This window comes from Cupressus sempervirens, chromosome 5, assembly GCF_028749045.1.
Source record: "Cupressus sempervirens isolate cs-2001-9-10 chromosome 5, ASM2874904v1, whole genome shotgun sequence".
Classification (NCBI taxonomy): Eukaryota; Viridiplantae; Streptophyta; class Pinopsida; order Cupressales; family Cupressaceae; genus Cupressus; species Cupressus sempervirens.
In genome coordinates, this window is record NC_143122.1 from 208,173,871 (window position 1) to 208,190,408 (window position 16,538).

Below are 16,538 nucleotides of genomic sequence, written 5' to 3' on the forward strand. Positions count from 1 at the left end.
TCTAGCATCGTATCAACGTGTATTACAAGCGTTGATAAATGATGACTGTATCTAATTGTCAAATGATTTTCAAATATTAGGGATCATATTTACCCTCATAAATCCAATAAAGAAGCTACTAAATATTTAGCAAAAGGAAAAATGCAACGTGAGACTGAAGTTAAAAGAGACACATTGGGAGCTTAGTTTCATTAAGAAATCTATATTTATTCCCAATCATTAACATTCAAAACAATGAAATCTAATAGTGGAAATGACAGTATATTTCAATTCTGTTTATGTAAGGTAGAGAACAAAACCTTTATCATATTGAGGGTTATTAGTTAAAATTCAAACATCAAACATAGTAAAAAAAATAGCTGAACAATTTTTCAAAAATTTCCACTAAACAAACCCTACAAATCTCCACTCGACAAACCCTCTAAGCCTTATACATCTCAACCCTATCTCCACTAAACAAACCCTCAAAGCCTTACACACCTAAAATTATGTACAAATTACTAATGCAGAAAATTTATAACCAAAACTAAATCCGAACCCTACAAATTCTCCATTAAACAACCCGAAAGTAAAGAACTTCCACTCAATCTATACTTCAAGCTTTTTGAAATTGTCAACAAAAACAAAAGAAATAAGGACGCTTATTTTAAAAGCAAAAAGAGTTATGAACTTATAAGAAAATGTTGGAGAGAAAGAGGAAGAAGAGCGAACTTGTTCGGAAGGAGTGAATATGCAACCTATAAGGTTTTCAATTGCATAAACCTTGCTTTTAAATTTGAACCTCATTATAGGTCAAATTTAAGGTGCAGTACTCTTCTATTCATTATGTATTAACAACCATTGATTTTATCTTGTTTGTTGTACTAAGTAGTGGAATGTAGAATCCAACTATTCGCAAGTCAATATATCATTATTTCCTATTGTCGTAGCTTGGTTCTTGACCAATCATATGCAACTGATTTAACTACACTAATTGTAATTGGTCATCCATATTCCTATGAAGTAGTGCAATGTAGAATCGAACATAAAACACAAATATATAATAATAATACATAAGTTTCACTAGCACAAATTGTCACTATTATGTGAATGCTATTTCAAGGTCTCTTGTTGGGCCTTTTACAACACTATTTTTGTCTCCTCTCGAAACACCAATAGAATGTGACCTTACAAGGAATTAAATTATGGAAGCTCCTCCACATAATGAGGAGAATGTGGGCATCAGTTCACATCAAGTCTTTTTCTTAAATTTAGTGGATGATGAATAAAGTGATAAGGATAGACATATCAATATGTTGATTGCAAGATTGATAATTGAGAAATGATATAATCAGAAGAAATACAAAATACTGACAAAAAATACAAAATTATCTTGTATTTAAACCATTTTATTGTAGAATCCAACTATTTCCAAGTTAGCATACGATTTTTTTTTCCTATTGTCATAGCTTGGTTCTTTTGATACAATTGTCATATCATCAAATATAACTCTAAAGCATTCATTTTTTTATAAGTATTTCAATAGCACAATATATGAGTTTAATAAAACCTTGAACACTATGAGTTTCATAAAACCTTGGACAATCGTAATGATAAATCACAATAATAATATATTAAATAATATGACATATTATTATCACATTTTATTTCAAAATCTGTTATTTCAATCAAAATAGAAACAAATACTTCAAAAAAAACTCCACAGGTCTGTTACTGTATAACTTTTGTATCCTCTAGAAAATGATATTCTTTTTCATTCAAACCTTATCTCCATAAAACTTGGAGATCTTTCTAATGACAAACAGTCATGAGCCACAATGTTCCACTAGCAACAATCACAAATATACTGGAATCACAATAAACTACTAGTGATGCTATATTAGTTCATTGAGTTTGGCTTTACACCCTTTCTCAGGGGACTTTCCCCAACAATTTGAAAAGATCCATGTTTGATTGTGTTTTGGCAAACTCTTGAACCATTTTGTGAATTAAATTATAGAAATTATTGAAAATATGCATTTGAAGGTTACCAAGGTTCATTCTATAGTAGCCAAGCTCATATATTTCAAAAGCTTCAAAGCTTTTTATACAAATACAACAAAGTTACAAAAACACCACCAAACATCAAAACCCTAATAACATATTGCACTCAAATTTTCAATATAGTTTTCCACAACAATCAAAAGCCATATATCAAGCATATTATATTATTCAAAATTTTATCCGTGCACAAAATTATTATGATATAACATATCTGCATAGATCTTTGCAAAAAAACACAATTCTTTACAATAAATTTGATTCTACACAATAGATCATAGATCTCAAATTTTGACCAATGGATCTCAAATTTTCAAACAAAAAACTCAATTCTTTTACAACAAAATCGATTCTAAACCATAAACCTGAACAAGTTTCCATAGATAGATTTCATATAAATATGATGATCACAAAAAATAATACAACTACAACACAATATGTTCTAAACAATAGATTTGGACAAGATTCCATGTAAATATGATGATCACAAAAAATAATACAATTATAACACAATATAATCTCAAATAAAAAAAATAGAGAAATCTTCAACATACCTTGTACTCTAGTAAGAAGAGACGAAAGCCAAGCTTTTAGAAATGTGAATTAAAAGTAATCAACCAATGCTATAAATAAGAAAATAACAATTCTAGAAAATTCCATAATCAATGCTCACACATGACAAATGTTGACTAAAAAATCATTTATAAGCCACAACTATAAAGAAATATATTCTTTGACATCCATAATCAATGCTCATAGGACAAATGTTGACTTAAAAATAATTTATAAGCCACAACTATAAAGAAAAATATCTCTTAACATTCTTTTCAATTTCAAGAAAATTTATGTAACACAACAATAATAAACGATAAGATATGTCATCTCTCTAATTGCTTATCAGGTCGTATTGTTTTGTTTGTTTGTGTTGATTTCTTAGAAATGGAATACAACTGTAACCACAACAATAATAAACGACAAGAAATGTCATCTTTGTAATTGCTTATCATGTTGTCTTGTTTTGTTTGTTTTTATTGATTTTTTACAAATGAAATACAATTATAACCACAATTTATAAATATTTGACAATATGTTTCATTCTTATTAGTATTATGATGATTATTATTATTATTGTTATTATTAGTATTGATATCTAAAATTTGAAAAAAGATAAAAATAAAAAATTATTTTGTGTGCACAAAACAATAATGAAAAACTTTCAAACTCATGACTGGAGTACACATAAATCAATCAAATTGCATGAAAATAAGCCTAAGTTTGAAAAATGTCAAAAAAAAAATATGTTTATAGTGAAAAATGGAACTCCTGATTGGACAAACTAATAAAATTATTATCTTTTAAGGAATGCGTAAGTTTCCTTGGCATGAACTAATAATGAAAGTGAATATTGTTGTTTTGACATAAGAAAATACCAGCGCTTGAATGGGCAGAATAATCTGGACGAACCGTTTTTCGTAGTGTGAGACAATTCCGGTGTCAAGTAAGAGGCTGGCGGGAAACCACAGAAGCAAAATGTTAAATGCAGCTATCCTGTATGCTATTAGCTAGGCTTTTTTTTTTCATGATTGACTTAAAACTATGTTGCATGCACTGCTTCTTGAATTCGTATAAGTTTTGAAGGGACTGTTATAATAGCCGTTTCACTTTTTTCTGCAAATGTTCATATCAGATCATTACAAATCTCCTCTTATACATCGGTATAAACTAACCCTAAAATGTTTTATTGTGCCATTACAAACACATGTTCTCCGACATTTTGAAAAGTTTTAAATTGAGCCTCCACTCGTCTGGAGCGTCTAATATTGTTTTTGCTGCTTTAAAACCACTGTTACAGGGAAAGCAAGTCAGGGTTTATGACATGGTGTACGATTCTTAATAACCTCTGAAGTTTGCACACAGAGAACTCCACAACACAGCCAAGGCGTGGGCATATTTAAAAGCCCGACATATTTAGGGTTTTACAAGAATAACCAATTATGGCAGGCGAAGCAAACATGACGAGCTGGACGGATTTATTGAATAACTCCACCAAGCTTTTGCAACAAGCCGCTCCTTCTACAGAATTTCCTCCAATACAGGTTGAATTTGAATTTGTTTTCGGGTACACATAGGAGAATGAATATCTATATCTCTGTAGTTTTCAAGCTTTGTGGGACTTTACTATGTTAATGTTTTCATCTAACAAAAAAGGAACGGAACCTCGAGTTTTGTTTTTGAAATAGTAATTCTATGCTGGAATCATTATATCAATTTGATTTTACTCTCTAGAAATTCGAAAATTGAAGGAATGCGATATTTGCTTATATATATATATATATATATATATATATTTTAATTTTTAATTTTTAATTTTTTATTATTATTACAGAGAAGTTTAGATCAACTGGAGGCTCTATCGAATAAGTTGAAAGCTAAAACTTCGAGGCTCGAGGTGCCCAGCCACAACATTGCAGCAACAAGGTATGACTTAGCTTTTACCATTTTTCAGTACGTTAAAAAGGTATGTTTAATCTTATCATTTTTGGCCTTGTTGAACAAGGCATCTCTCAACTTTCAACTGTTTTCATAGGGTCTTTTTTATTAGTTTGTAAATGATGTTCTTCAGTGGGCTTCACAACCACTGTCCAGTGATTGGGCATGCCACGCATAACATATCCGTAATTGAATTGAGCATGAAAAGCTTGGATTGCATAGATACTAGTCCCCCATTAAACCTCAACCTCATAAAAATGAAATGCACGTCGTTGTTTTGCTACTGTTGTTTGGTGACTTCCACAGGCCCTGATATTATTTTATTTGCTGTCGGGTCTGTGTTTATTTTTGTCTTTTCTTAATGGGTACTGCCATGGATTGTGTTGCTGCAGTCTTGCTCGAAGTGAGTTTGGATTACATGTATCAGATTTTTAACCTCTTTATGTCTGTGGATGGAATTATGGGCCCCTCGCATTGGGGGTTGTTTCAAATCAGGTTAAGAGCCTTTCATTATCCTATCAATACTCCTTATAGAAAACAACTCTTATACAATGGTCAATCAGAAATATATACAACAGACACAATAAAAATAAGCAGCATATTTAAAATTATCATGTTACCGGATTTTGGGTTTGGCTCTAGGCACAGGTTCAGATTTGATCTTGGTTCGGGTTATTGGTTGTTTTTGTTGCTGTGGGCACCCAAAAAAAGTCCCCACAAGTAAAATAAAAAATCATTTAAGAATTAAAATTCTTTCAACGCTAATTTCATACAAGACTTGCATTTGCACCATTCTTTTTTAACTAGCTAGTTTTGAAGGTTGCCGTTTTAGATGTTACAGTTGCACAACTTGCTCAAGTTTCTATAGATGAGGCAGCTCCAGCACTTTCGATATAAGTAGCTAGTGGGATTGGCAATGTAATGAATAATGGATCAAACGAAGGTGAACCAAGTGTTGACCTTGATGCTTATATGAAGATGAATATGGATGGATATCAAATATGGATTGTAATTTGAATCTCCAGTGTGTAATTACATTTTGAGACTTGAATATTATAATTTCTCAAATTGTGAATATGATATTACAAGGCATTTAAAAATTTATGTATTGGTTATTATGGATTTATCACTGTACCCATGGGAAACATTTGACATAACCAGGGTTCACACACACATATCTATAGATGTTGCTATATCTGTACGGAAGGAAAAGAATCGATGTACCCACATATCTGAACCCATGTCTTTTTTTTTCTCTCTAGTTAAGGTCCATTGTTGATTGTACATTACATACAAAGGTTTTTACCACGAATGAGAAGGTAGTGGATTAAAAATCTTGAATTAGGATATTGTTTCAAATCTGACTCGGGTTTTCTACTTTTGCCATGTTTTGCTTCATCCCGTTGCAAAATAACAACATGCAAACATGCAAAGGAAACGATATAGATTTCCAAGGAAATGAGCAATTACAAACACAAAGCTATTGATAATGATTCTGATATAAAACATGCATGGCTGTTACATCATATATACTGCTGTTACAATGCTAAAACATGCGTACATTTTCCTCCAAAACCTATTTAAAATGACGCAAATCTGCTCAATGATGAACCTCTCAAGTAGTGTTGGGTTTCTGTCCAACCTAAAAATATCCAAGGGTTTCCATCCCCAGATATGGCTGCTACTGTCAAACCATCAACGAGGAGAAGTTATCAAGTATTAAATCAACATCCCCAAATATGGCTGCTACTGTCAAACCATCAATGAGGAGAAGTTATCAAGTATTAAATCAACATATCATAATAATTGGAGAAGGAAGGAAATCCCTTAAATAGATTCTCTAAACCGCCTTTGGACCTCAAATCACGATGTATGAATCGTAATAAACTTTTTTTTCCCTCTTTCAATAGGGTCGTTCCACTTCTAGAAGGCTAAATAAATAAAATAAATTCATTTTATAGCTTTTCTTTAATAATGAAGTCACTTTATATTTTATTATCTTCTAAATAAATTCTCTTTATGACTTCATTTCATAACTTAAGTCACTCTATTTTTATATTTTAATTTTATAATCTAAAGTAACTTTTCCCTTATAATATTATTTTATGGGGTCAAAACAATATTATTTATTTCTCCATCAATTAATAATTGACAATGTCAACCTCTCAACCGTTATATCTCCAAAGTAACTTTTCGGGATGACAAAAGAATATGCTAATCAACACCTGAATGATCATTGAGGAGAAGGTGCGTCACTTTATTTTTATAGTTTAATTATATAACCCAAAGTAACTTTCCCTTGTAATATTATTTTGCGGGGTCAAAATAATATTTTTTTTCCTCCATCAATTAATAATTGACAATGCCAGCCTCTCACCCATTATATCTCCGAAGTGGCTTATTGAGATGACAAAAGAATTGGCTAATCAACACCTGAATGATCATTTAGGAGAAGGGGACATTACAGTCCTCCCTTCCTGAGATTGCTTGCCCTCAAGCAAGCAGCACCTAGATGGCAAATCCAAATAACAGGATCCCATATCAACCATAGGAATGCTGCTCCACCAAAATGGTGCCCTACTTTGATATCAATGCCAGTACACCACAAACTGTGAAGCAAGATAATGGAATCTATGTGAAGCAATATGCTCAACCAATCAATAACAGGATCCCAGATATAGAACCTACTTTATGAGATGAAGTAATGATCTAATAGCAAGGAATCATCATCAGCCATCCAACCACACATGTAGACCAGCCAAAGAATGTGATAAACAATTCTCACATATTAAAAATATCAACAGACTAGGCCACTACACACCGATGTTATATCTCAACCAACAACAAATAGGAATGCAACGATGTCATCATACCAGGTGAAAAGTAGAAGACTCATCTCATGAGGATTTTCCAACAAGTATTTGTGTTCCCACATATTCCAATGCATATGCATAGCTGATGTAGACCTAAACAATCTGAGAATGTAGTGAACAACCATGTATGATAGTCACTTGCAACAAAACAACCCATGCCATTTGGCTCAAATGCCATCCAATATGCAGCTCTACTGTCACAAGAACTAGGTGCCAATATCAAATTTGGAATGTACATGCCATCGCCAACACCAAGCCAACACCAAAAGTCAACTCATGAGTGGTTGGTTCACTAATATTATGTTTGCCAATAATGGTAATTTGTTGCAGGGGAAACATGGTTTGTTGGGCTATCAAATAGTTTCCTTTGCCTTCTCAATCCTCCCTTCCTGAGATTACTTGGCCTTGAGCAATCAGCACTTGAATGCCGAAGCCAAATAATGGTATCCCATATCAATTTTAGGAACACCACTCCACCAAAATGATGCGCTACCTTAATATCAATGCCAATGCACTACAAACTTTGAAGCAAGATAATGGAATCTACGTGAAACAATACGGCCAACCGATCAATACGTGGATCCCAAATATAGAACCTACTTTACGAGATGAAGTAGTAATCTGATACCAACGAATCATCATCAGCCATCCAACCACAGATTTAGACTGACTAAAGAATATGATAAGCAACTCTCCCTGTTCACATATTCAAAATCAACAGACTAGGCCACCACATATCGATGTTATATCTCAGACCAACAACAAATAGGAAAGCAATGATGTCGTCATACCAGTTTTAAAGTAGAAGACTCATCTCATGAGGATTTCCCAACAAGTATTCGTGTTCCCACACGTTCCAATGCATACCCACAGCTGTTGTAGACCTAAACAATTCTGAGAATGCAGCAAACAACCATGTAGGACAGTCACTTGGAACAAAACAACCCATGTTATTCAGCTCAAATGCCAGCGAATATGCAGCTCTACCATCACAAGAACTAGGTGGCCATATCAAATTCGGAATGTAGATGCCTTCACCAACACCAAAAGTCAACTCATGAGTGGCTGGTCCACTAATAGTAACTTCCATAGAATCATTATGTCTGCCAATAATGGTAATTTGTTGCAGGGGAAACATGGCTTGTTGGGCTATCAAATAGCTTCCATTGCCTTCTCAATCCAACTCTCGAGTCTCAACCATTATTTGGGACTGATTTAGTGCTGTTGTTCCAAGGTAAACAGATTCAGTCCTCTTGGAGGATGCATCATCAACCAAAGACTCATGTTCATCTTTCAAAACCAATACCAACATTTGCTGACTCAATCACTTTATCTTCTCCATGATCATGGGCTGCATTACCTTGAGGAGGAAGACATATATCACTGTTGTTATAACAATCAGCACATCTGTCATGCATTTGTGTCGCACCTTCAACTTTTACAATCACTTCTTTATTGGAAACTTTATTCTCAATATTTTGCACTTTGAATACCATGATCTAATTTTTCTTCATGTGTATGAATTGTGTCATTGTTGGAATCAACTAGCACACTAGAAAATGCATTGTGGTCACCTAAAGAATCCACACTATCATCATGCATATTAATTTCATGCTTAACATGAAGAGAAGTTGTGTTTTTCCCTATTCTAGAATCCTCTTTGCTTAAACCCTTATATAGCTGAAGTGAACTTCTGGCTTCTTCTTCATATTAATTCTCAGCATTGTGATGATCTATATGCTCATCATCAGTGTGATATTGTTGGTGGTTTGGGACAGACAAATAATTGTGGCAGAGAGAGACATATCCAAGGCTTGGTTGGTTGGTATGAGGAATGGGTTGTTATTTTCTGACTTTGAGGTGCAAATCTGATTTGTTCTCTTGAAGTGTAGTAACATACTATTTAAGCTGTTGCTGTTTTCAAGAAGAGAAATGTGGTACTTAGGCACTATTTCCAGCTGCAAAACAAAAGACATCTTTTACTGAACAAATTTGTAGATAAGTCCTATCTAATATTATGATTGCTTTGTAGGTCCATGGATCAATCTTTGATGATATTATGTGAGTTTATTTTTATAATATTATCCATGAGATAACTGAAAGAAGCATAAAAGATTATTGTTCGTAGGTCAATACTTATCATTGTAAAGTTATGAGATTATCTGCAATTGTTATAATTCATATTATTGATATTTTGCCAAAATATTCTAATGAAATCTGTCTTCTATTATAAGGTGTGATGTTTTAATATTTATTGCTCAGACTTTCTGGTTTTGGCAATTGGAAGTTTTATGCATGCAGAGACACTATAGTGGTATAATTCCAGACTTTATTGAAATAGTGGTATAATTCCAGATTTATTGAGCTGACGTTAATAAGGAAACCTTGGCAGAATCAAGAGAGTCACCACACTGGGCATTTGTGTTGTTTTTACTGCTGTATCAACTGTTGGAGATAGGAGCCAGGTTTTATCAGCAGAGGCTCTAAATATTCATCTTGCGTGAGTTCTAGACAAGATTTTCCCGACAGTGGGCTTGTATTTGGATGTGACTGCAATCTGTGGGTTCTTTCTTTGCATTGGACAAGGTATGCCCAATATATTGCATGGTTCAAGTGTGCAATACTCTGTAGTGACTCTTCCTTCATAGCAAGTTAGAGATTAAAAATCAAGAAAGTCACCACATTGGGCATTTGTGTCGTGTTTACTACTGTATCAACTGTTGGAGATAGGAGCCAGGTCTTATCAGCAGAGGCTCTAAATATTCATCTTGTGTGAGTTCTAGACTAGAATTTGCAGACAGTGGGCTTGTATTTGGATGTGACTGCAATCTGTGGGTTCTTTCTTTGCACTGGACAAAGTATGTCCAATATATTGCTTGGTTCAAGTGTGCACAACTCTGTAGTGGCTCGTCATAGCAAGTTACAGATTCATAGGGAGCTTGGGCAGCATATGAAGAATGCCATTGTCCTTTGTAGAGGATTGACAAGCTTGTGAAGCAGTATTGGCTTCGAAAGCTCCTTGTTTGATCAAACATTGGAGCCAACTGATAATCCAATCTTGTGATAATGCTGCCCTTGTTGAGGAAGTCTTTGCTGAGAGGGAGTCTCAACATCAGTTGCTCTTATTATGTGCTAAAATGCATATTTCTCTAAGACTAAGAAATATGAGGAAAAAGCGCTTGAAGAGATGTTGTTTGTATATTTCTTCGTGAGAGAGAAATATGAGGTGAAATCCCTTGCAGTGCATATCTCTATGTGATAGAGAAATATAAGGTGAAGCCCTTGTACTGCATAATTCTCTGTGATGGAGAAATGAGGTGAAAGCCCTTGAGAGACTAGGTGAGAGCGTATATGCTGCATACTATACATATAATACTTAAAATGCTAGTTATGAAGATATATTAAGACTATTAAGAAATAAAATATTATAGTAGAATGGTGTCAAAAACAAATACAAAATGTTAAAATGTAGTGAAGGGAGGCTTCTAATCACTCCTCAAGAGGACAAGCCTCAAGCAACAATTGTCAGCTAATCAATGATTGATCGATGACACAGTTGGCGACTTGGGATTGATGCCCCAAGCCTGGGAGACATCCTCATCTTGGGGATGCTAGCGTTTAAGGGGACATGTGTCAACTACTAGGGTTGCCATTGCACCAAAAGATTGGCTTGTCAATGCCCAATACAACCACTAGAGTTATAGAAGACATAGGAGGTGGTTAAGCCATTTTGCGAACCTCGTAAGGTACCCTAGCCCACTGCTAACAATGCGTCCCCGTGGAACATTGATTTTCCTCCAATACTTGTTTAAAATGATGCAAATTTGCTCAATAATGAACATTGAGTGAGCCCACCTCTCAAGAAGTGTTGGTTTCCATCCAACCTACAAATATCCAAGGGTTTCTATCGTCAAATATGGCTGCTACCACCAAACTAGTAACAAGGAGAAATTATCAAGTATCATATAAACATATCATAATAATTGGAGAAGGAAGGAAGCTCCTTAAATAGATTCTCTAAATTGCCTTTAGACCTCAAATCACAATGTGATTCTTAATAAACGCTTTCCTTCCTTCCAAGAGGTTTGTCTAATTTTTAGAAGACGATAAATAAAATAAAATCATTTTATAACTTCGCCTTGATGATGAAGTCACTTTATATTTTGCTATCTTTTTAATAAAGTCACTTTATGACGTTATTTCATAACTTAAGTTATTTTTATTTTATAACCCAAAGTAACTTTTTTCTTTTAATATTATTTATTATTTAATGGGCTCAAAATAATATTATTTATTTTCTCCATCAATTAGTAATTGACATTGCCCAGCTCTCATCCCTTATATCTTTGAAGTAACCTATTGGGATGACAAAAGAATACGCTAATGAACACTTGAATGATAACTGCAACCCTATGAGCATTTACTGAAATCAAATTCTGCCCTAGCTTGTAAATAACTAAACTTTGTTGCCAATTTCTATCTAGAATGTTAAGTTCTCATGTTCAAGTATAGTTGTGCGTACAAGGTACAACTTTGGGTATGTGGCTAAACCATTTTTCCCCCTTGGGTTTAGGTATTGGTATGTTTGTAGATGACATACATCTACAAATGCACCCGTACTTGAATTCAAGGGAAAACATATTGCGGATATACTCTTACCTGAAACTAAAATACAAATTTGACGTACTTGTGTACCCTAACCACATTCATATATGGATGTACCCATACCTGTGGCTAAGGGGAAAAGTTGACATACCTGGTTAGTACCCAAACCTGTACCTCATACCAAAAACTTGCTTAGTATAATTTAACATTCTAGACAGAAATTGGCAACAAAATTTAGCTGTTTACCTAGACCATGATTTCAGTTAAGTTAGTGCTCATAGGATTGTATTATCTTCTCCTTTGTGGTAAGAACCACTATATGCAATGTACAATGGACTTAAAGAAGGAATTTACATAGATTAATAGACTGATATATGTTGCAATTCAGATTATAGTCTATATATATTCTCATCTAGAGAAGTACAATGATGATTGATTCAATTCAGCCTAGTGTTTGATGAAACTGTAAATCAATCTTTTGGTCTTTCATTATACACACACACACATACACACACACATATTTGTGTCTGTGTTTTGCTCCCTCAAGTTGGAGGGTTTTCCCAAGGTATTTGTTGTGTCTTATCATTTATTATTATTTTTTGCTAATTATTGTCATTTCTGTTATAAAATTTAACATGGTACCAAAGCGGGTTTAAGCAAGATCAGGATCAGATTCATTCAAGCAACGTAGTCTTCTCCTCTTCTTCCCATTTGAGTAAAGTCTATCTAAGCATCAAACACGGTGAATGTACTCAACAGTTGCTAGTGCATCCCATGAGCAATCACAACACCCACATCTCCAACAACAACAACAAGGAGGGCGTCAATGAGCAGAGCCTTGAGGTGTTTCAATGAATTGTGGTGTGTGATTGGGTGCCCTAGTTAAGGATTTTGCTAATGGGGAAGCTTTGCCTTCCTTGGCCTAGTTGAAGCAAGTTATGAAGATTATTTTGAGTTGTAAATTAGATTTCAAGACACTTGTGGCTCAGCCAAAACCCTTGCTTTCGAAGGCCGTGGAGTGAATTATAGATGATATCTTGGAGCACGACGTTGAGGCCTTGGATCTTTGTAATGCTATTAGGGATGGCATTAATCATGTCTACCTTTGGCATAAGCATTTGGAGATTGTGGTGTGTGCCTTGGATGTGAGGCATAGGTCTTTGGGTGAAGGGCAACTTTGGCATGCAACGAATGCACTTGTTGATTTAACTGTAGATGTTGATGACAAAGAGCCCTCAACTGTAGTTCTTGCTTATTTTTGGTACATGTCTTTTGGGCAACATGTGGCATCTTCTAATGTTGCAGGCACTTTCGTTCATCGTCCGTGTGTTGTAACACGAACGTGGTTCACTAGGTAGCAGTTTCAAGGCATGGAATCAAATCACGTCTTGGCAAAGGGCACAAAGATCGTTGCTAGTCATGGATTTTCTATTTTGACTTACACCATGAATGCTATTATATTGTTTGGGATGTGGGCTCTTGTGGTTGACATCCCTTGCCTAGATTGTGGCCTCCAAACACATTTTTTTTTATCGTTGGACTTTCACATGGCCCCCCTTGCACTCCATCTATGATAAGGTCATGGAGGAGTTGAGAAAGCATGACCGTTGAGGTAGCTCTGTTAGGCTCCTTAGGGAATTTTAACAAATTTTTGCCTGTATATGTCATCTTTTTGAAATTGTAGATTCTTAATTGATGGACAACCAAGATTAGGATGTCAAGAAGGAGGTTTTGCGGCTTATGCAGATCTAGGCTATTGTGAAAAAGGGCCTCAATCCACCTGAGAGATAGGTTAGAGATCTCTTTCACATAATTGTCAGCTCTAGAATTGAGGTTCTTGATTACATGAGCCAAATGATACTTGATAGACAATTGATATTCTCACCATGACTCTACGAATTGAAATTTCACATTTACAAGACAAGCTTGGTGTTGTGGAGAATACAACTCTGGCTGAAGGGAGTCTCAACCTCAATGATCCTTTCTACTTGCTAAAAAGCATTTCTTTCAGATAGAGAAATATGAGGTGAAAACCCTTTTACACCTCTGAAATGGAGAAGCTGCACTTTTTACTCATGGGAGTAGCCATGGTGGATTTCATGGTTAGAGACTCCATGATGACATCACGTTGAGTGGCTCCATGATGAGCAGTTGTGCACGTGCTTCTTTCTACACATGTGAGTAGCCATGGTGGACGTCGTGTTGAGTGCCTCCATGATGTTATCATGATGAGAAATTTAAACTTTTTTCCACAATTGGGTGTAGCCATTATGGGTGTAATGCTGAGAGACTCCATGACATGAATACTTGGAAATATACCTCCATAGCTAAGAGGTAATGTTGATAATTATAGCAGTAGGAGTTACTTTCCAAATTAAATAAATAAGATTAAAGGACTAACTCAAGTGGTGTGACACATCATATTTTATTGAAGCTGAATCGACACAGAAAGTCGCCTCACTTTGTAATGTCAAAAAGGCTGTCAAGACAATAATGGAGCAAGAGAAGTTTGTATACTTAGAGAAGGAATTCACATGGACTAAAAGATTGATATTTGTTGCAATTCAATTTATTAACTATATATATTCTCATATAGAGAACTGCAATGATGATTGATTCAGTTTGGCCTAGTGTTTGTTGGAACTGTAAATCAGTGTTCTACTCTTTCATTATATATATAAGTGGTATATTTGTGTCTGGGTTCTTCTCCTTCAAGTTGGAGGGTTTTCCCACGATATTTGCTGTCTTATTGTTCATTATTTTGTTTTGCTGCTAATCTTCATTTCTGGTAAAACATTTAACACCTTGCACTGTTCTTACTGTCAACACTCCCATAGTAACAAAACTCATTTTTTGATATGGTTCATCTAAGGAAAAACAAGGGTTGGCCATAAAATATCAGAAAATGTACAAGAGATCGGCAAAAAAGTGGATAATATATATTAAATTTGCAAAGATTAATATTCCTTTATAATTTTATGACAGAATTAGTTGTTTACAAGTTAGAGAAGAATTTGAATCTTTCTCACTTCCTCAAGTGTTCTGTAATAGTCATGGCCATGGTAACAACCCTTGTATGAACATTCCATACTATGGAGTTGAAATAAGGAAAGAACAATGATTGACCAAAAGAATATGCAAGACACTCAAAAAAAAGTTAACTATAGAGTAGAACTATACAATTCTAATATTCTCAATGCATAATTGCAACAAAATTGAGTTGTTTACGAGTTACAAACAATATTTGAAGCTAGGTCAAGATTCTCATTCTGTTCTTTATATGCTTATACTCTAGTCACAACTTTCTTATCAAATGCTCCCTAAACTTTAATAACGGAAAAGGTGTAATTCCCCTCGTTTTAAGTGACAATTAATCAAGTTAGTATTAAGTTGTCAAAAAAAAGTGTATTCAGTTGTTGACTTAATAGAATTAATCAAGTTAGTATTAAGTTGTTAAAAAAAAGTGTATTCAGTTGTTTAGTATTAATTAATTTAATAAAATAATAAAATATTATTTAATGCCACTTTATTAAATAGAAGCTCTCCAAAATAATATTATTATTTAGGTTGGCCAAGTTGGCCTAATGTTCTAGATGCTTCTTGTAGTTCTTTAAAAGGTGGCTGGATGGAGGAAATAAGCATGATTTTGGGATTTGATAATTCGTATGAATCTTTCTATAAATGAAATCTCCGAGGACGAAAACCTTCAGAAGATTGGAAGGGTTGGATGAAAACCTAGCTCTTCCTGGGGTTGGATTCGTGATAGAGTCTACATCTGTGCCAAATTTGTGAAGCCTCCAGTAGAGACAAATTTGCAGAAAATAAAGATATTTGCTGAATGAATTATTTTATATTTGAATTGGAAAGATAAGGATTATTTTATTCTGAGTGCTGTTGGAACATAATATTTTGTGGGTCACGATCTATTATTGGTCTTCCATAACAAGTAGTGGTGTGAAAGTAATAAGGGTGAGCATTAATATTTTCTGGAATTAATTAAATAAAGGAGTCAACTCAAAAAAGTGCCTCATTCTCTGTAGTATGCAAACATATCAAATATTAATATTTATCATTTATGTGACCTTCTGGGTAAGGTGCGATATATTTATTATTGCCAAAGTCTTCATCTGGATCCATGCAACGATTTGAGTTTTGAGAGATAAATATTTTGGCAATTCATATTGTGAATCATGACTTTGGAGGAGAATTGTCGGTGCTATTACAAGAGACAATTCAATAAAGGGAAAATACAAAGGCTGCGGGCTATCTAACGTTTGGTGTGGAATTCATATTACCTTGCAAGTGATATGCATGACTTACTAAGAACATCACTGGTGGTGTTTGTGTGGCATGATGGGGCCAAGAACTAATTTTGCTAGGTGTATCGCTACTGTTAGCTTTATTTGGTCAAGCTGATTGGAAAATTCTGGGAAACCGTGGCCAATGCTTCTCTTTTTGCAACCAGATTTTTATATTAAACATTGCATTTGTTGGAGATTTGCATTACTGAAGAAATAAGTGTTTTCAGAA

General features: G+C 34.4%; 1 protein-coding gene and 1 pseudogene across 4 annotated transcripts in view; both read left to right on the forward strand.

Moving 5' to 3' along the window:
* Positions 1 to 3,424: 3,424 nt before the first annotated feature.
* Positions 3,425 to 16,538, forward strand: part of LOC149555147 (nuclear pore complex protein NUP93A-like) — a 160,301-nt gene continuing 147,187 nt past the window's right edge. The window contains exons 1-3 of one of the 4 annotated variants that reach the window (XM_089829183.1): positions 3,425 to 3,590; positions 3,893 to 4,136; positions 4,427 to 4,518. In XM_089829183.1, the coding sequence (XP_089685309.1) occupies positions 4,035 to 4,136; positions 4,427 to 4,518 (194 nt within the window). In that variant the 5' untranslated portion in view covers positions 3,425 to 3,590; positions 3,893 to 4,034. Of the gene's footprint in view, positions 3,756 to 3,892; positions 4,137 to 4,426; positions 4,519 to 16,538 lie in introns of all 4 variants that reach the window. The other 3 variants (XR_016364460.1, XM_089829184.1, XR_016364461.1) reach the window with 3 other exon arrangements.
* Positions 9,699 to 13,898, forward strand: LOC149555148 (protein BYPASS1-LIKE-like; annotated as a pseudogene).